General features: G+C 37.4%; 1 protein-coding gene across 3 annotated transcripts in view; it reads left to right on the top strand.

Moving 5' to 3' along the window:
* Nucleotides 1-20,930, top strand: part of A1CF (APOBEC1 complementation factor) — a 98,812-nt gene that overhangs the window by 62,137 nt on the left and 15,745 nt on the right. For all 3 annotated transcript variants that reach the window (XM_066243388.1, XM_066243389.1, XM_066243390.1), the window contains exons 6-8: nucleotides 9,352-9,516; nucleotides 14,929-15,026; nucleotides 19,474-19,744. In XM_066243388.1, the coding sequence (XP_066099485.1) occupies nucleotides 9,352-9,516; nucleotides 14,929-15,026; nucleotides 19,474-19,744 (534 nt within the window). The remainder of the gene's footprint in view (nucleotides 1-9,351; nucleotides 9,517-14,928; nucleotides 15,027-19,473; nucleotides 19,745-20,930) is intronic.

Here is a 20,930-nt window from a genome sequence, read left to right as displayed (position 1 = left end):
AGAGTCTTAAATATAAAATTGTGTTGTATTTTATCGAATGCCTTTTCTGCATCTATTGATAAGATCATGTGGTTTTTGTTCTTTGTTTTGTTGATATGGTGTATTACGTTAACTGTTTTACGTATGTTGAACCATCCTTGAGATTCTGGGATGAATCTCACTTGGTCATGATGTATTATTTTTTTAATATGTTGTTGTATTCGATTTGCTAGTATTTTGTTTAGTATTTTAGCATCTGTATTCATTAGAGATATTGGTCTGTAGTTTTCTTTTTTTGTGCCATCCTTGCCAGATTTCGGTATGAGGGTTCTGTTGGCCTCATAAAATGTGTTTGAAAGCATTGCTTCTTCTTTAATTTTTTGGAAGACTTTGAGTAGAATAAGAACCAAGTCTTCTTTGAATGTTTGATAGAATTCACTAATGTAACCGTCTGGGCCTGGACTTTTATTTTTGGGGAGGTTTTTAATAGTTTTTTCTATTTCCTCCCTGCTAATTAGTCTGTTTAGGCTTTCTGCTTCTTCCTGACTCAGTCTAAGAAGGTTGTATTGTTCTAGGAATTTATCCATTTCTTCTAGATTGTTCAATTTGGTGGCATATAGTTTTTCGTAGTATTCTACAATAATTCTTTGTATATCTATGATGTTTACGGTGATTTCTCCTCTTTCATTTTGGATTTTGTTTATATGAGTCCTTTCTCTTTTTTCCTTGGTGAGTCTTGCCAAGCGTTTGTCAATTTTATTGATCTTTTTAAAGAACAAGCTCCTTGTTTTATTAATTTTTCTATAGTTTTTCTGTTCTCTATTTCATTTATTTCTACTCTGATTTTTATTATTTCCTTTCTTTGGCTGGTTTTGGGTTGTCTTTGTTCTTCTTTTTCTAGTTCCTTAAGGTGTGAAGTTAAGTGGTTTACTTGGGCTTTCTCTTGTTTGTTCATATATGCCAGAAGTGATATGAACTTCCCTCTTATTACTGCTTTTGCTGCATCCCAGAGATTCTGCTATGTCCTATTGTCATTTTCATTTGTCTGTATATATCTTTTGATCTCTGTGCTTATTTCTTCTTTGACCCATTCATTTTTTAAAAGTATGTTGTTTAATTTCCACATTTTTGTGGGGTTTTTTTCCTCTTTTTTGCAGTTGAATTCTAGTTTCAAGGCTTTATGATCAGAAAATATGCTTGGTACAATTTCAATTTTTTGAATTTGCTGATGTTATTTTTCTGGCCCAATATATAGTCAATTCTTGAGAATGTTCCATGTACACTGGATAAAAATGTATACTCTGTCACTTTCAGATGAAATGTTCTGTAGATGTCCATCATATCCAGGTGCTCTAGTGTTTCGTTTAAGGCCAATATATCTTTATTGATTTTCTATATGGATGAATGATCTAGAGCCATCAGTGGTGTATTGAGGTTTCCAAGTAATTTTGTATTTTTTTCAGTTTTTGTTTTTAGGTCAGTAAGTAGCTGTCTTATATATTTTGGTGCTCCTTGGCTTGGTGCATATATATTAAAAATTGTTATGTCTTCTTGATTCAGTTTCCCCTTAATCATTTTGAAATGAACATTTTTGTCTGTGAGTACTTTTGCTTTCTTGTAGTCAGCATTATTAGATATGAGTATTGCTACACCTGCTTTTTTTTTGGATGTTATTTGCTTGAAGTATTGTTTTCCAGCCTTTCACTTTGAATTTGTTTTTATCCTTGTTGCTTAGATGTGTTTCTTGTAGGCAGCATATAGTTGGATTTTCTTTTTTAATCCATTCTGCTACTCTATTTTTTTTATTGGTGAGTTTAATTCATTTAAATTTAGTGTAATTATTGACACTTGTGGGTTCCCTATTGCCATTTTATAAATTGCTTTCTGTTAATTTTGTATCTTGCTTGATTCTTCTCTTTTTTCTTTTATTTGTTTTTGTTTGTTTGTATTCCATACTTCTTTCTTCTGTTGCTACCTTTTTTAAGTCATGTGCTTCTGTGGTGGTTTTTTCAAGGGTGATTACCATTAAGTAATGATAAGGGTACCTACCATATTCATTGTAGTACCCTATCTTATGGGTTTTTCTGCACTCCATCGTCCTTTGCTACTGCTAATCTTTGTTCTCTCACCTTTTTTTTTTTGTTTTTGTTGTCACAGTTTAAATTTGGTTTTATTGTGTTCTTGGTGGAGCTTTTACTTGTGGTTTTGTTTTGTTCTTTGTATCTGGTTGGAAAACCCCCTTTAGTATTTCCTGGAGTGGGGGTTTTCTGATGATAAATTCCCTCATCTCTTCTGTATTTGTGAATGTTTTTATTTCTTCTTTGTATTTGGATGATAGCTTTGATGGGTATAGTATTCTTGGCTGAAAGTTCCTCTCTTTCAGGGCTTTAAATATTGGGGTTTACTCTCTTGTAGCTTGTAGAGTTTCTGCTGAGAAATCTGATGATAATCTAATAGGCCTTCCTTTATATGTTGTATTCTTCTTTTACCTGGTTGCCTTGAGAATTTTTTCTTTGTCATTGGTTTGTGCCAATTTCATTATGATGTGCCTTGGAGTAGGTTTGTTGGGGTTAAGAAAACTCAGTGTTCTGTTTGCTACCTGAATTTGAGGCTTTAGTTCTTTCCACAGGCTTGGGAAGTTCTCGTCTATTATTTGTCTGTATATATTCTCCATTCCCTTTTCTTTCTCTTCTCCCTCTGATATACTTATTATTCTTATGTTATTCTTTTTGATGGAGTCAGACAATTCCTGTAGGGCTTTCTCATTTTTTTTAATTTTTGAGTCTTTTTCTTCTTCTCTCTGTTGTGCAAGTTGCTTGTCTTCTATGTCACTAATCCTACCTTCTCTCTGGCCTGATTTATTAGCTAAGTTTGTTACCTCGTTTTTCAGTTCATGAATTGAGTTTTCATCTCAGTTTGATTTGTTTTTATAGTTTCAATTTCCTTGGTAATATATTCTTTTGTTTGTTGAGTTGTTTTCTGAGCTCCCTAAATTGCCTTTCTGTGTTCTCTTGTATATCTCTGAATATTTTTAGGATTTCTATTTTAAATTCTCTGTCATTTAGCTCCAAGGTTTCCAATATATTAAATTTTTTCTCCATAGATTTTTTTCCACATCTATCTGTGCTACTTCTCTATCTTTTGTATCCATGATATTTGATTTCCTTTTTCTTAATGGCATCTGAGGGTGGTCTTGTTGATAGCACTAATTAGAATTAATAAAGAATAAAAAGAAAAAGAAAGGAAAAAAATTTGGAAAAAAAATTGAAAAAAATAATAATTTATTATTTCCCCTTTTTTTAATTCTCTTCCCCTCTTCTCCCCTCCTTCAGAAAATATCATGATGAACTGTGAATTATATTATGCTAAATGGAACAAAAATTGCCTATAATGGAGGGATTGAGTTGGGGGGAAGTGTTCAAGGGACCCACAAAATGCAAAAAAGGAAAAAATTTGGGTCAAGTATAAAATGATTTGCTTCTAAGTGATGGTCAACTAAGAGATATAATGAGAGGGATAAGAGGGAAAGAGGAAAAAGGAAAAAAAATTACTATTGTATTAAGTGGAGCAAAAACTAGATAGAATGAAGAGCCGGGTTGGGAGGAGCACTAATGAGTTAAAAGGTGAAATAAAAAGCACCCAAAGTGCCACAAAAAAAATTTTGAGTCCCAAATAAAATAATTTGTTTGTGATTTAGGATTGAATGAGAGGAAAAGTAAAAGGAGAAAAGAAGAATCTAGTAGAGAAGGAGAGAAAAGAAAAAGGGGAAAAGAAGAAAAAAGAAAAAAAAACAAAAACAGAGAGAGAGAGAGAGTCAAGGTTTTTGGAGTATAACCCCCATGGTGAGAAAGGAAGAAGAAAAGAAAAAAAATGGAAAATGTAACACTTATGGGTAGTGTAGTTCAAGAAGAGGAAAGAGTAAGATGGGCAGAGAATAAAAGGACCAAGGTGGAGGAAATAGAAATAATAATAATAAAGGCAAGAAGATGAAAGAAACAAAAAAAATAGTGGAACAAGTTATAAAGTCTGTGGATTTTTCTTGATTTTGAGACATTAACTTCTTCCTTTTTCTTTCCTCTCCCTCTTCTTGGTTGGTGACTCTGTACCCCAGGCTCTACCCCTATGGCACACTTATGTAGAGATTTGCAGTTGATGAGACTTTACGGCGATGTCATATATTAGGCTTCAGTCTTGTTGATATTCAAGACTTGTTAGCATTTGCAGGCTCCAACAATGAGAGAGTTGTTTTCCCGGAGCCTCTCTCCTAGTCTCTCCTTCCTGAATTAGCAGCCTGATGATCCAGCTATGAGGCTGCTGCTGCCTCTGCCTGGGGAGTAAGAGGCTCAAAGAGCTGGCAAATCCCCACTCTATCTCCACTCAACACAGGGCTCTGGGTAAGGCTCTGGCAGTCAGAGCCGCCAGCGTAATCAGGTGGGGCTGGGAGCCAATTGTTCTCAAGGTGACTTTCTATGCACCTCCAGGCCTGTTCAGCATGCCTAGAACTCTGTGGGACTACTCTCCCCAGGCTTTCTGCACTTTTTAGCCTGTTTTTGTTGGGAAAAAGATGCCCTAGTCACTGCCTGCAGTACAGGGCGTCCCAACATCTGCCATGTCCCTCTGTTTAGCATATATCCCTGAGTATGAAAGCTCTGCCAATCAGAAGTTGCCCTCACCCCTTTAGCAAGAGGCACTAAAAAATATCATGCTCTTGTCTTAGATCGCTGAACTGAGAGAGATCTTGTCAGTTAGAGCCGTGTAGGTCAGTTGGGAGGTGAGCAGACTGTGGGTTAAGCTAATTTCAGTGATTGGATCCACTAACCTGGAGCTGATTGGATCCTCCAGGAAGGACTGCAAGCTGCCCACACGCCCCTCCTCCAATGCTTGATTGTTAACTGAATGGCTGGGTGAGGTGCCTCATCCCCAAAGAAGCTCCGGCGTAGGGAAGTTCGCTTTGGCGCACACCCCGCGTGCTGCTGGCAGCTACTGCTCGCCTGTCTTTGCCAGGGACTGGCGCAGGCGTTAGCTCGCATGGGCTGAGATGCTGCAGGCACACTCTTTCCTCGGCTTGCAGGTCTGTGTCACAGCCTATCTTCTTCCACACCCTTAGCTCCCCCCCTTTTTATCTCAGTTCCAAGTGAAAGCAGCCTTTGCTCAGGTTAGTGAGGAAGGTGGAGTGTTCCTTTCTCCATCTTATTTTCTTCAGGGTTGATTATATATATGTTTAGTCAATTTTTCGCTTGATCATACCTTCGTTTTCAGTGTGTGGTACTCCCAGACGCTCCAAGGATAGATTTTTCTGTCTCTGGTTGATGAACTTGTTGAAATTTTGGTGAGATTTGTCAGTCGCGCTCCTCACAGTGCCATTTCTCTCACCTGTGACACTTTAAATTGGCCTCAGCTGAGTCAAATTTTGTTCCGCTGGATCTTTGTCAGACTGGCTCATCAGCAGATTAACAAGATGAGGCACAGTGTTGAATAAGCCAGTTTCCGCTTCAGCAAATGGTGTCATTTCTACTGAGCCCTGCAAGTAAAATCTATTATCCATGTGGACACTTTATCTATTAACCCACCATAGCTTTAACAACAACAAAGGATTTCTGAAGAGCTTTAAAGAATAAAGAGGTCCTTAAGTAACGGTACGCAAGGCCCACAAGAAGCTTTTCTTTGTTAGTTGATCAAGACATGGAAACAGAGAAAATTGTGTCTAAAGTGATATATCGACTCCCTAACCTCCTATTAAGAGTGGCAGCTCTCATTTGACAAAATGCATCCTTGCTGAGCTATGTGTGGAATAAAGTTGTTGCATCCTACTCAGAGGTTACTATAGAATAGTAAGAATGCTCAAGTAAAAGGTTCTAACAGTGGCTTGCCTACATCAGAATCATCTGCAGGGCTTGCTAAAGCAGATTGCTGACCCCCACCAGCATTCCTGACTCAATCGGTCTGATGTAGGGCCTGATAATTTGCATTTATAACAAGTTCCCAGGGTTCCACTGGATTCCATTGCTCTTGAGACTGCAAGTCTAAAGCAATGATTTTCCATCATGGGCCACAAATTTGAAACACACAAGCAGGTTTTTAAACAATACCAATACCCAACTTAACCTCTAATCAACTGAATCTGCTTTTCTGGAGTGCAGATTGGGGAACTGGTCTTTTAAGTTTTCCAGATGATTCTATTATACATCCAAATTTGTTGATCCACTGCTAAATACATCAACTAATAATTCTTGACATTCACCTGCATGGGAGGTAAATAAGACCACATTGGGACCAGTCATAATGGAAAAATTTGCTAAGCACCTACAATATACCTTACTCTCTTCTAAATGATATGAAAGATTCTAAAAAAAAAAACAACATACCCAAACACTGAACTCAGAGCACATATTCTGTGGAAAGTATACATACATGAAAATAAACCAAAAAAAATTAAGAGAGTGCATTTTTGAATTATTATTGAAAAGTGATCAACTAAGTCCCTTATATCCATCATGCTCTCTTGTTGTCTTTACAACAACCCTAATAAGGAGGTACTTCTATTATCCAGTTTACAGATGAGGAAATTGAGGCTTAGAAAGGTAATGTTTCCTAGCCAAGATCACTGATCTGATATTTGAACTTGTCTTACCTCAAAGCGTATGCTCCCAAATCACTCAACAGCACTGACTTCCACAGGAATGTTTGTGGAGATCACTGCTTCCTATACCTCCTCTCCCTTCTGTCCATTATAGCCTTTTGAAAATCTTCAGGTTCCTTAATGACTTAACCATGGTCCCAGGCTGAGAAGGCAAAAGCCAGTGTGCAAAACAGTCGTTCTCAACCTTGGCTGCATGTTAAAATGAATTGAGGTGCTTATACGAGTCCTGAGGCCCAGACCACTTATATTAGATTTGGGAAGCAGAATCCAGGGGTCAGTTATTAGCTGGTAAATCCTTAACCACCAACTCCCAGGAAGAAATCAAAAGTCCTGATTCATAGTAATTTCCATGGTATTAACACTTCCACTGTGGTTGATTTCAAGCTAGGAAGGTGATAACTGGCTTACACAGTTCTGAAATTTTAACAATCTATTATTGCAAGTGGATAGGAACTGGATCCAGCACACCATGTGTTGAACCCAGGTTTCAGTATCTTTTAAAACTCTTCTAATGTGGGACCAAGATTTAGAACTACTGGCCTACAAAAATCTTGGGATCTTGGAATAAGACAAACAGCAAAGTCTTTGTAAAGCATGGAAGAGGAAGGGAAGGAAAGCAGAAGAAATGGAAAGGAATGGAAAGGAAGGAGTAGATGGGGGAAGTAATGAAAAATAACTATCTAATGAAAAGAAATGCAGAACAAGATACCTAGCCAGCTGGGGTAGCAAGAGCCAGGGTCTCTAGGATCAGCTAATTCATTAGCATGAGTCTATTCTTGGGTTTTAGAATGTCAGTGCCACAGATGTTTTCACTGAATACTTTTCAAAGAATAAAAAGATGCATTTTGATTGAAAGTAATGGCCTCCCATGTGTAATAATTAAACAATTAAGCCCTTAGCAATGCTAAGCATTTCTGGTTTTGCTCCCTCGAGCTTTTCATTGCTTCCCAAATATAGCCTGTTCTGTAACAATTAACAAAAAAACAAAGATGTTCTATCAAATTTGAAATTGACTGACCCACACCCTCCTCTCATCACTTCAGCATTGATCTGCTCTGTGTAGGGGACAGGGGCTGAGTACCAAAATAAGAGCAGTGAAGAAGTGGAAAAAGTTGAGACAAGTTATCCTCTCAAAAGTTTATTGCCTTGTCTATAAAATTAAGTCATTCCCCTCTCCATCGAGTTACTGTGAGAAGTGATTGAGATGGCATATAGGAAACACACAGTATAGTGCAAGACACTCGATAAGCTGCAATGTATAGGAATACAAATATATATATATATATATATATATGTATGTCATGGATAACACTAACCTTTTGAGAAGAGTTCAATTTGTTAATATAAACTCTTCCATTGTCCTTTTTTTATTAATTGGATTTTTAAGAAATTGTTTTTCTCCAGATTCACAAGTTGTACATGTTCGGAAAGAGAAAGAACTAGGAGAGAAGATAGTGGTTTTGAGCCCTGACCAAGTGAAATAGACAGAGAACAAACTAGGGGTGTCTGAGTCCTGCCTACCTGTGTCCGTGAACTATTTTTTAAACAGCACAGTTGGTAGCACCTAGCCACACAAATTCCAACAGCAGCAGAAATACTTCCTAGTGACCTTTCTAATACAGTGGTACCTTGAGATACGAATTTAATTCATTCTGTAACCAAGCTCGTAAGTCAGTCAACTCGTATATCAAATTTCTCCCATTTAAAATAACTGAAATTGATTTAATCCATTCCAGCCCTGTGAAACATCCCCAAAGCATCCTAAATTATAAAAAAGACATGTTTTTAACTAAAAAACACACATGTATACTTTTGCACAACAAAATATATGAAATAAAAGAAAAAAGTGTTATTTAGGATTTGCACTTTTGATGGCATCCTTTTGTTTAAGGATGGTACAAATTGTAGATGTTTGCGGTCGTACAGCCTTGCCAGTTCCATCACTCGTACATCACGCTCATGTTTTTCTATTTTTTGCTTTACTTCTATCGACATCATTCTCTTCTTCTTCTCACCACTGTCCTTTACACTCACTTTCTTTGGCCCCATGATAGCACACAAAAAAGTTAGTAAAAAAATGCAAAAATGATGCAAGAATGAGTACAGCACATGAGATTCTACTTGATTCTGCGGGTAACACGTGAGAAAGAACAAGATACTGGTGTTGTGCTGCCGATACTGGACCCATGCGCCAACCCCGCCAACTAGCGGCAGCTTCCCGAATCATGACTCGTATCTCGGAATTTTGCTCGGATCTCAAACAAAAATATGGACCAAGTCACAGCTCGTATCTTTAAAAAATCCGTATGTTGGTCTGTTCGTATCTCAAGGTACCACTGTATTTTGTGAAGTCAGACTTGGTGTCTGTGCCCTAAATCCATTATTTTCTTTTCTCCCATTTTGCTGTCTCACTAACATCTACCTTCACCCTGTGGGGCTGTTTTGAGATCCAAACATGCCCATCACTGCCTCATTTCTATTCAGTTTCTAACCACATCCTAGTTCCCTTTATAATTATAATAAGCAACTTATCATACAGAACTCCTTTCTAGCCAGCTCCTACATTTATTTGAAATGTCTCTTAAAATCAATAATCACTTCTTTTAATATTGCTCTTCTTGTTCAGTCAAGATCTTAACAGTCAGGTCTATTTCAAAGGTGACCAGTCTGAACTGAGACAATGTTGTCCTGATTTATACATAATTTATCGTACCTGTAATTCTTTTCAACAGGAAGAATTCAATTATGGGGACACCCTATTGCAGTAGATTGGGCAGAACCAGAAGTAGAAGTTGATGAAGACACAATGTCTTCAGTGAAAATCCTATATGTAAGAAACCTAATGCTGTCTACCTCCGAAGAGATGATTGAAAAAGAATTCAACAATATTAAACCAGGTAAGACTTATTATAGAATAGTGCTTTTTCAAAATGTACATTAAAAACACTTATGCTTATGATGACTTCCATAACTTTAAATGTGATAGCTTGCATTTATCTTATTTATAATTGCATGCAGACTACTAAACTATATTCCTACCTTTAGATTAGAAAAAGGGACATATAGTCCTACAACATGTATCAACATTATAATTTTACCTTTTATCCATGTGATTATTTAACGAATACATATTTCTTCACTAAACTATAAATTCAGGAGTTCCTTTTATTCTTATTGTCTCTTCAGCTCCTGTCTACAAGATATAGTCGATACTCCATAAATACTTACTGTATTAATGAATACAAGGCCATACCTATAAATTAATGCAGGGTTTCTCAACCTCAGTACGCTTGACATTTGGAACCAGATAATTTTTTATAGAGGAGGTCTGTCCTGTGCCTTATAGGATATTTCACAGTATTCCAGGCCTTTACCCACTAGATGCCAGTAGCAACCTCCAAGATATAATAATCAACACTGTCTCCAGACATTGCCACATGTAACAGAAAGGGCAAAAGTACCCCCACTTAGGACCTACTAGTCTCATGGCATATGACTGTGACTTTGGGTACAAAAATAGGTGACAATGAATTCTAGGAAACTTATTTGGGTGAAGAAGGGAAAAGAATAGAGGATGGTAGAAGGGAATAATTAGTTGCTGCTCATCTTCTCAATACTTTTCAGTGTCAGTGTGAAGTCATGAGATTGCCTTCCCGTCCCTTTTTCTCATGTAGGAGCTACAACACTGCGACAGGTAAAGCATTTCCAGAAACAGTGTCCCAGCAAGCATTTCCCAAAGCCAGTTCTGAAGAACATAAGTTCTATAAACTCTTAGCAGATGTTACTAGAATCAGTTTGTAAACACCAGATTCAACAAAATTAAACTGATTTCTTTTCATTGTGGGACTGACCATAATCCTTGACCTACAAAGAGGCTTTAGAAGTCTCCAAAAGAAGAAATAGAGGATGCCGAATTTCCCAAATATTTGGACTGTGGGTCACATTGTTTAGCAGACTATCTATTAGGATTAAAGTGTCTTAGAAGACATTCTAACCTAAATTTATCACTGTGGCAACACCTTTCCATAAGTGAGAATGTTCATGTCTCTAGGCAGTAAATCTCTCGTGGATCAAGATGGACCTTGGTGCCATTATGTTAAAACTGCCCGAGAATATTCACTTTACATAGTCATGTTGCCCATTTCCAACTCTGGGCGCTGTGTCAGGTGTAACAGTTTGAGCTGATTAGTAAAGATATCATTTCTCGGGCCCTGGCCGGTTTGCTCAGCGGTAGAGTGTCGGCCTAGCGTGCGGAGGACCCGGGTTCGATTCCCGGCCAGGGCACACAGGAGAAGCGCCCATTTGCTTCTCCACCCCTCCGCCGCGCCTTCCTCTCTCTCTCTTTCTCTTCCTCTCCCGCAGCCAAGGCTCCATTGGAGCAAAAGATGGCCCGGGCGCTGGGGATGGCTCCTTGGCCTCTGCCCCAGGCGCTAGAGTGGCTCTGGTCGCAACATGGCAACGCCCCAGAGGGGCAGAGCATCGCCCCCTGGTGGGAAGAGCGTCGCCCCATGGTGGGCATGCCGGGTGGATCCCGGTCGGGCGCATGCGGGAGTCTGACTGTCTCTCCCTGTTTCCAGCTTCAGAAAAATGAAAAGAAAAGAAAAAAACAAAAAAAAACAAAAACAAACAAACAAACAAAACCCTCGGCTTGCCTGGTCAAAGCACATATGGAAGTTGATGCAGGACTGTTCCTCCTCCCTTTCTCTCTCTCTCTAAAAATAAATAAAATCTTAAAAAAAAAAAAAAAGATATCATTTCTCACTTTTTAAAGATTTAAAATCCCTTCACCAGAGATTTGTCTGTTTCTAGCCTTCAGAAACTCTGCCTTTCCCACCACTTTCTTATGCAGCGTGGCTCCAATCCAGGCTAGAAATCCATAACTACTGCAGGGACTGCAAATGCCCGACTGCCTCACGGTGGGCCGGGCTCCGCAGCGGGCACTTTCATGGCACATGGCATGCATTTCTCACAACAACCCTGTGATTGATACACGTTACTTTATTACTTAAATTATTTCTTAGATTAGTAAACTAGGACCCAGAGCAATTAAGCAAGTAGCAAATACTGGATTTTAATCCAGGTCTGGTTAAGACAGGCGTGGCCAACAGTTTTTGCCCCCGGGTCAGATTAGAAAGAAAACTTTTTTCATAGGCTGGACGAAATACTAAAATTAAAAAATGTTAAATACAAAAACGATTTGTTTAAGTAAACAAAATTTTATTATGTAATTTGCTTATGAATAAATGTGAGTGAAAAAAGTTTACTATACAATATTATTTTAATAAAAATATAATTACATACCATATAAATATCCAAACTGTATTGCAATCAATTGAAATAATATTTAATTAACAGAATGAGCTCGAAGGGGTTACACTGCAAATAAAACAATTATTTCGCTTTACAAACAGCCTAGACACGTTTTCAGTTATCAACTGCAGCTATTGTTTATGCTACAATGCCTCTTGATTCAACACACTTGACCACAAAAATAACCAATTCTTTGATCTTGGGTGCGCACTGGCAAACTCCACCTAAAAGAATGTGGGTTTCACATCATCGCTAACAGTCAAACAGTTCATATCGAGTATAGATGAGTACAAAAGTTATAAATCTTATTAATGGAAATTTTTAAAAAAACAAAGAAGTATCACAAATCCATTAGACCAATTATTGGAAGTTAACCCTAGATTAGTCACACGTGGAATACTTTTCCACATATCACTATCTTCTTAAATATCTTGATTTCCAATAATCAAAGACACTTCTGCTTCTGAGTAGCTGAGATTTTAAAGTAGCGGAGAATATTAAAAATTTAATCGTGGGCCGTATGTTGGCCATGCCTGGGTTAAGAGCTACTTCTTAATAACTTTGTGACCCCCCATGCCCCACCCTTACTCCATTCACTCACTCATTTATTCAACTGTCATTACTTTAGTAGTTCCTATATGCCAGGCACAGTGGGAGGGGCTAACAAGTGTGATGTGTGTGGGGGAGGAGTTTAAGATGCTCCAGAAGAATAACAGGAATGACAGTCTACTCTTGGGAGGCACAGAAGACTCATGTTTAGGTGAAGTGACATGTAAGCTGAGATCTGAAAGTTGATGCAGTTGTGGGCATAAGAACTGATGTGTGTGTATAACTAATACTTCCTCACCACCCCAACTTTTTGTTAACTCTCTACCTTCCCGGAGTGAATAATACTTCTTATTTTTATCTACTTAAAACATTACCTTTCTTTGGAAAGGACTGAAATGCGAAACTACTAAAAAGCTGCTTCTTTTCTTAGTTACTGCTTATCAGCTTTCCCAGTCTGCATGTTGAAGAGAGATGCATGACCAGGCCCTATTAATTATATAAAAATAGTAAGAGCCAACCAGGTTCCTTTCCGGGGGAAAGATGTGCTTACATCCCTCAGAGGAATCAGAGCATTCCTGGCAAATATTTGATCATATATTATTTTAACCCTGGTTAACCTTAAAATAGTATAATGCCACTCAGAAAAATAACTGACGATCTGAACAGAAAGTGGGGCCTAAAAATATATGTTCATCCCAGTGTAGCCTAAGAGTATCTGCTAACATTCTATTTATAGCCACTCTACTGAATTTGATTTTCCTAAAACAGTTTGGTGTCAGAAACACCTGGAAGGCTTATTAAAACAGATTACTAGACCTGCCCCTAGCCTTTTGGATTTAGTAGGTCTGTGGGTGGGCCCAGGTATTTCCATTTCTATTAAGTGCTGGGCTGAAGCTAATACTGCTAGTCTCAGGACCACACCTGGAGAACCCTGGCCCTCTGATAATCTTATCTTTAGATTGCAGGTGTGTTTCTCTTCCAGTAATTGATGACTGCTGACAAATTGATAATGAACAAAGTAATATTTTTTTCAATTATGATTCCAGAGTCTTTTACTTCATTGCCAATGGATTGTCACTGATTTTGTTTTGCCTCTGTTTCTGCCAAATGATGAAATTCCTACATACTAAAGAAGCAAGACAGTAAAATAAGTCAGGTGGTGAATACTAGTTAGAGAAAAATAGCTTTTATGAGACAAACTTTCTCATTTGTCTGTTTTGTGAGGCTAGATTTTCATATATCAAAATTTCTAAAATCAGGTATGAGAGGACATTATTGTTCAAAAATGAAAGTCAACTTCAACATGTGCACAATGGATTTTAGAACATCTAAATTATTATCTGAAATGCCATCCAACTAATGTAGATGATAGAAGTTAGAGTTGGAATTGACTGATAATATTTGCTTATTCCATGTATATTTATGGAGCGGCCCCTATATACAAGGCGCTAATTAGAAACTGGGTGAAGACTAAACCAAGATGCCTCTGAAGCAGATGCTGTTCTCAGGGTGCTAACAGTCCAGGAGAGCCAAGATGGAGGATGGCACTGAAGAATAAATGTAGCAAAGATGGGGAGGGTAGAGGTCTTCATGACCCACCTCTTACTTCTCAATTACCAAGACAAGCCATGGGGTAGAGAAACAAAATTACCCCACCTGACACTAAAGGGATAAAGAAACCATGTTGGAATTCAGTTAGTTACACATCCTATCATGATCTCAGATAACTTTATTTCCTCAAATCGATGAGACAATCTTGCTCTCTACAACCATTGTCATCAGAAGTCAAGGGTTGAATGCCAAGGGGAAAGAGAAGAAAAGGACTGCAATGTTTTAAAATTATCCTTATACTACAGCACTATCATTATTCCAAAGGAAGAGAATTTATAACTACTGAACCATGTAGTAGAGTAGAAGCTCAAATTGCTTTGTGACCTTGGATCTAAGAGGATAACTGAACTTCGATGCGGGAGAAAGAAAGGATCACCTATCTTCTCTTTTCATTTCCCCTGAATAAGATCCCATCCTACACTGTCTCTGCAAACCTAGCATAGAAAAAGAAAACTAGGTCTGTCAAGATACACCCAAACGAATAGAACTAACAGAGGGTAAAAGTCATGCTAAACTGCTCACAAGTTAATGTCAAACAAGTTTCCACCTTAACTTCACTCTACCAGGCGTCCCCAAACTACAGCCCGCAGGCCGCAATGCGACCACCTGAGGCCATTTATCCAGCCCCCACTGCACTTCTGGAAGGGGCACCTCTTTCATTGGTAATCAGTGAGAGGACCACTGTATTTGGCAGCCCTCCAATGGTCTGAGGGACAGTGAACTGGCCCCCTGTGTAAAAAGTTTGGAGACCCCTGCTCTAGGCAAAGGTTTATTTTTAAAATTGATCAAGCAACAATATTCTTTAACACATTTTAATAATACTATCACTCTATTTACAGGTGCAGTAGAGAGGGTGAAGAAAATCCGAGACTATGCTTTCGTGCACTTCAATAACCGAGAAGACGCAATTGAGGCTATGAAAGCTTTAAATGGGAAGGTAATGTAGGACAAAGAAAGAAATATGTTTGGTGTAAAAATTTTATTCAAAAGAACAATCCTATGAGTCCATCTCACTTGGGCTTTCTCCATCACTGATCTCAGTCCATTGCAGATGAACAAAAGAAAAGTGATGGAAAGTACAATGAACATGTCTTTGTATGTCCAACTCTATTTCTAATTTTGGCTGATTCTGGCAAGTTGCTAGCCTTCGGGGGTTTTTTAAAAAGAGGGTACTCTCTAAAAGAAAAAAAGTTTAAAATAAAAAGAGGGTACTGAGATAGATTATTTCAAGGCGTTTTCCCCCATTGCAATTTTCACTCATTACTTCACAGACATTATCACTTTTGTTGTGCAGTATTTTAGAGGCTGATGATCAGAAAAAAATATCAAGGTAGCTGTTATTCTTCCCTCAGCGTTTGATCTTCCAAATCTGGAAGCCTTAGAACATCTTCACCTTGCCAAGAATAATGTCTGAAGAAAAACTAAATTTTATATCCTTACTTTTGATTTATATATAGAAACCAATATATTCACTTATCAAACCAATACACATTTAAAAGTTTCCATAGACCACTTATCATGCTAAATAATGTCTGGGGTACAAAAATATCAAGCCAAACAAAGAGTTAAAAGTCTTCTGGAAGAATAAGACAAGTCACAAATGCCTTTGCAAAGAATCAGATAGGTTTCATAGAATATATATATACATATATACATATAAGTATATAAAGTGGTGAGAATGTTCAAAATAAGGAGGTATGGTTCATAATCAGAAATTCTTCATGGATATGAGAAGAGGCTAAAAGAAGCCATAAAAATTGGGCAGAATTTTAAAGGAAAAAACATGGAAAAGGAGCGGCAATCTTAGACAGAGGCACAGAATTTAAAAAGAGCAAAATATGATTGGAGAACAGTAAAAGCAGACCAATTTTGTAAAAGCATAATACACATAGGACTGTTTTACCTGTCAGGTTTTGCATCTGCCTGTCCTAACAAAACACAGAGGGCAAAGAGACCAGTTACAAAGGCATGGGCGTGGAGTAGGAGAATCAAAAGAGATAGGACAGGAACCTAGGGCTCATGGCATACAAGGAGTCCAAGGGACAAGGAGCTGGAGAAGGTTACTAAAACCTAAAGAAGAGAGGATTGTATAAAGCAGGGTCTCTTTGAGAGAAGTAGTGATCTTTGATCAAGACACACATTCAGGTTAAGGTGATCTATCAGAGAGGGAGCCAGAAGAAGAAATAGTCTGAACTTACTGCTATTCCTCTCACTGATCTCCTGCCAGGACTCTGCATGGGCCAAACCTATTCATAATCCAGAATGCCCAGGAGCTCTGAGGAGGACCTCCCACCCCAGAGCATAGAGGCTAGAGCCCAGCAGGCAGTAGATCTGGAAGGCAAATGGAGGCGCTCCCAGCATATGCCCTTCAGATACAGTGGGGCCCAGGCATAAGAGCTCCTTCCTCCAGGATCTACAGAAACGATAGAGTCCTGGGGAAAAGGACTGACTTCAAAACACAGAAAGAAAACTGCAAAGCAAAATTAATGCATATTTAATGTGTCTATGCAGCAAAACATTCTTTTATCACCGTTGATTTTTACATTAAATATCATAAAAATGTTCTTACTATGAAAATAATTAGCAGGTTAGATTTTTTTTAATTGAAAACCATCCCCAAGTATACATAATGATTGCTGAATTGAATGTTAATTTATGATTATTTATTATATGATTTTGTAATTAACTGCTAATTTATGATTAATTCATGAATAATTAAAAACATTAGAATAATTACAATGAAAAAGTATTCAAATTTTTCCCAATTTTAAAGCTATATATATTTATAGCTAGATATTTTTAAAGCAACAAACACATATACTTTGGAGCTAAATATATATTTAATATTATTATTAAATATGCACTAAAATTATAATTATATTTTACTATAATATGGTATGGGAAAATAAAAAATAAGTGTGCCTGGGAACTACAAAAGCTTTTGAGTATACATATGGATATTTATATTTAACTTGTTAAACAAGGTGAGACAAAGTTTTTGTGCAGTGAAACAATAATCATGTTTAAAATTTAATAAAATGAACCAAGCCTGGCCCGTTGGCTCAGGGTAGAGCATTGGGCCAGCATGTAAATGTTTCTGGTTCAATTGCTGGACATGACACATAGGAGAAGCAACCATCTGCTTCTCTACCTTCTCCTCTTCCCCCTCCCCCTTCTCACCCTCTCTCTTTTCTTCCTGCAGCCATAGCTCTGGTTCAAGTATATCAGTCCTGGGCACTGAGGATGGCTCTGTGGAGTCTCCTCCTCAGGCACTAAAAATAGCTCAGTTGTGAGCATGGCCCCAGATAGGGGTTGCTAGGTAAATGCATGTCATTCCACATTCAGGAGTCTATCTCTATCGCTCTTCCTCTCATTTAGAAAAAGAAAAAAAAAAAGAAAAAAAAGAAAATGAACCTACTGAGAGTTGAATTTTTATATAGTAGACCAGAAGATATAATTGGAACTAGTTAAAAGTTACTACAGTCACACAAATAGGAAGGAATAGAGCTTGAACTCAGGTGAGAATGGAATGTAGAAGAGGGCTCTACATAGGACTATAAGGGGTAAATTCAAAGAATCCAGTAACTGATTATATATAGGGGTGAGTAAAAAGAATGCATCATTATAGGTTTTCAATTTGGGAAATTAGACTAATAATGTTAGAGAATCCACTGGAAGAGAAAAGTGATAAATTGACCTTTGGATGTAATTATTCATTTATTCTATAATAATTTTGAATGTCTATGATGTGCAAGAAATTTTGCTGAGCTTGAGCTATATAGATTACTGAGATATTGTTTTAGCTCTTGAAATGTCTAAACCAAACAACTAAAATACAATGTTGAGTGTAAAACACTGTTGGGGTGGCAGAGAAATGCAAAACAAAATCAATTATAATAAGAAATCTGACTGTACAGTATGTAATCATTCCATTACAAATGTCTCTCTTGATATGAAAGTGCTTATAAGCAAAGACCTATTTAGGTCTCTCATCTTCTTCAGGAAAGAACCGATGATATAAAGAATCTTTTATACAAATTTACCTCATTACTTCAATACTCCATTTCTTCTAATTACTTCAACAGCAACATAGCATAGTTGAATATCAGCTGGCTTCTCTCTCTCAGTGTGTTCCAACATCTTTGACACTGGATCCTGCTACTAAAATTTAGGGTAGAAACAGAGAACCCGGGATAAGTTGCCCCAGAGGCTGAACAAAATGGCCTGGATGACTATGAAGCACAATCTTTTCCAGGAGATTTCAGTGGTCCAGAAACTACTGAATTGCTCATGACATTAGATAATAAGGGTGACACTCAGCTACTATGAAAGGGAATTCCTGCAGGAGCACTTTATATCATTTCTTTTCTTTATATAAAATAGCAGCCCATCACATTCTTATTAGAAAGAAGCCACAAAAGTTTATCACAACACTTTGCCTCCTTGATAAGAAATACAATAATCTATCAAGTATTTGTCGAGAGCCATATTTGTCTTTTGTGTATTCCAATGATACATATAAGTGAGTCACACATATAAATCTATACACAGCTTTTATTTTCAACTATTGTTTTCAGCTACTATCTGGAGCTGTTTGCAATGTCAAAAATTTGTGTCAGAATAGAACCACTTCACTAATTCTTGAGGACAAGTTTTAAGAAGTGCTTGACTTGAGAAACATCAATACTGTCCAACCATCTCTGTTTGTTAGTTCCTACCTGTTCAACAGACTGAAAGTCTACTTCACAGAGAAGCACATATGGAGGACAATGTAATAGCCTCATAGATTCCTCTTTCTTGAGTAGGGCCCCAGTTTTAAGCCTCTCCTCCTTCCCAGTGTAAAGTTTCTTATTGTGTAGTTAAGGAGCAAGATGTTTTGCTGGCTTGCAGCCAGAAAGGCCTAACTGGGCTGCCCAGTCCAAAATGTTAATAATTGATAATATTTCTTTATTGGATCCTTTCAACTTCATTGTACTCTGGAGATTATATTCCACCCATAAGTAACCTAAAGTGTCTTAGAATTTTATAATTATGTAAATATGTAATTTAACACATGAAAAATATTACAAAAAATTCTGCCTTGGTGATAGAGAATTCAATATCTTCAGATAATAAACTTATAACCAAAATCTTAATGGACGGTGGCCAATTTATCACTGTGAAAACCTGCTGGCAGCTTATATGCAACTTAGCAACAGAACTATTAAGGGAAAATTTGACACACAAACGCTAACTTATAAAGAGACAAATACATATAATTGAAACAGTCGATACACATAGCAGCACATAGTATAACTCAGAAGGAAATGCATTACAAGAGCTCAGCCACATTTGGTTTTATTCACATCTTCTCATGTTGCTTTTTACTGCTTGCTTTATTACAGGTGCTGGATGGTTCTCCCATTGAAGTAACCCTAGCCAAGCCAGTGGACAAGGACAGTTATGTTAGGTATACCAGAGGCACAGGTGGAAGGGGCACCATGCTGCAAGGGGAGTACACCTACTCTTTGGGCCATGTTTATGATCCTACTACAACCTACCTTGGAGCTCCTGTCTTCTATGCCCCCCAGGCCTACACAATTCCTAGCCTTCATATCCCAAGCACCAAAGGACATTTTGGCCACAGGACCATTATCCGAGCCCCTTCTGTTAGAGGTAATACTAATCAACTCTTGCTTAAGAATAACTTCATGATTTCAAAGGATTTGTATTGCAATAGCCCTAGATAAAATGGATGAGTCCACTGGGAGAAAAGGACCTAAAAATTGTTTGTTAAAAATCAAATAGTACATCAATTATTTTCATTCCATAGAATCTTTTTTCACATTACAACTGGTTATTGAGAAAACTTGGTCACAATATAGCACAAATGAGTCTATGCATACAACTGGTCTTTGCATAGACCTATAAAATTTGCACAAGCTAAATCTCAAGTCCTCAATTACTCACTTCTCTCTTATCATTGCATCACCATATTGCAGTCACATGTGACTTGTTACAAAACTTCCAAGTGTGAACAGTATGGTCCAATGAAAATCAATTACCTCAAATAACAAAAACATGTCAAGGAACTTGTATATTTGATAGTAACTCAGTAGCATCATCTTTATACATAAATTACAAATTATCATAAATATATTCCAACATATGTAAGATGCTCTTCTCTACCTCCCCCCAAGATATATGTGCTATGCTTTCTAAAAAGGCATACTATTAAGGAAATCAACCTATCTCTTCAGAATATGGCTAACTATATAGTAGAGCACAAACAGAAGAGAAAAAACTCATTCTGACTGCTAAACCTTAAATCTTTCCTAATGAATCTTATAAATATTCCAAATGTTCAAGCAGTTTTCTAAGCACAGTCAGTTCAAGCAATATTGAAAATAAGGAAAGCATATTTTTTTTTTATTTCTAAGAAACTAGTTTGTCTCTGCCTAATAGGATCCTTCAGGGTGGTTCTGTTAGAAACAGGCTGATGCCAACAAAATCCTAGTTCTACCTTCCAAATATGACACCAGTTAAGGCAATTCAACAACAAACTGTATTTAAGTATATTCTTTGGTTTGATTTAGAAGCAAATAACAGAGATGACATCAGAGTAATAGCAGCATGAGAGATATTCCTTATCTCTCCCCTTGAAATTTCAACAAATTGAACACCTATAATGCACCAAAGTAACTCCAGCTGGCCCACAGGTGTGCCTGAAAGATCCACACACTGAATGGACTAAAGTTTCTTGTTAGAGTGCTTAACAATACCACTCTCAATGGCCATCAAAGAAGAAGAAATCAAATACCATGGATACACAAGACAGAGACATAGTTCAGAAAGAAAGTGA

This window comes from Saccopteryx bilineata, chromosome 9 (assembly GCF_036850765.1).
Source record: "Saccopteryx bilineata isolate mSacBil1 chromosome 9, mSacBil1_pri_phased_curated, whole genome shotgun sequence".
Taxonomy (NCBI): Eukaryota; Metazoa; Chordata; class Mammalia; order Chiroptera; family Emballonuridae; genus Saccopteryx; species Saccopteryx bilineata.
This window is presented reverse-complemented; position numbering and strand designations above follow the sequence as displayed.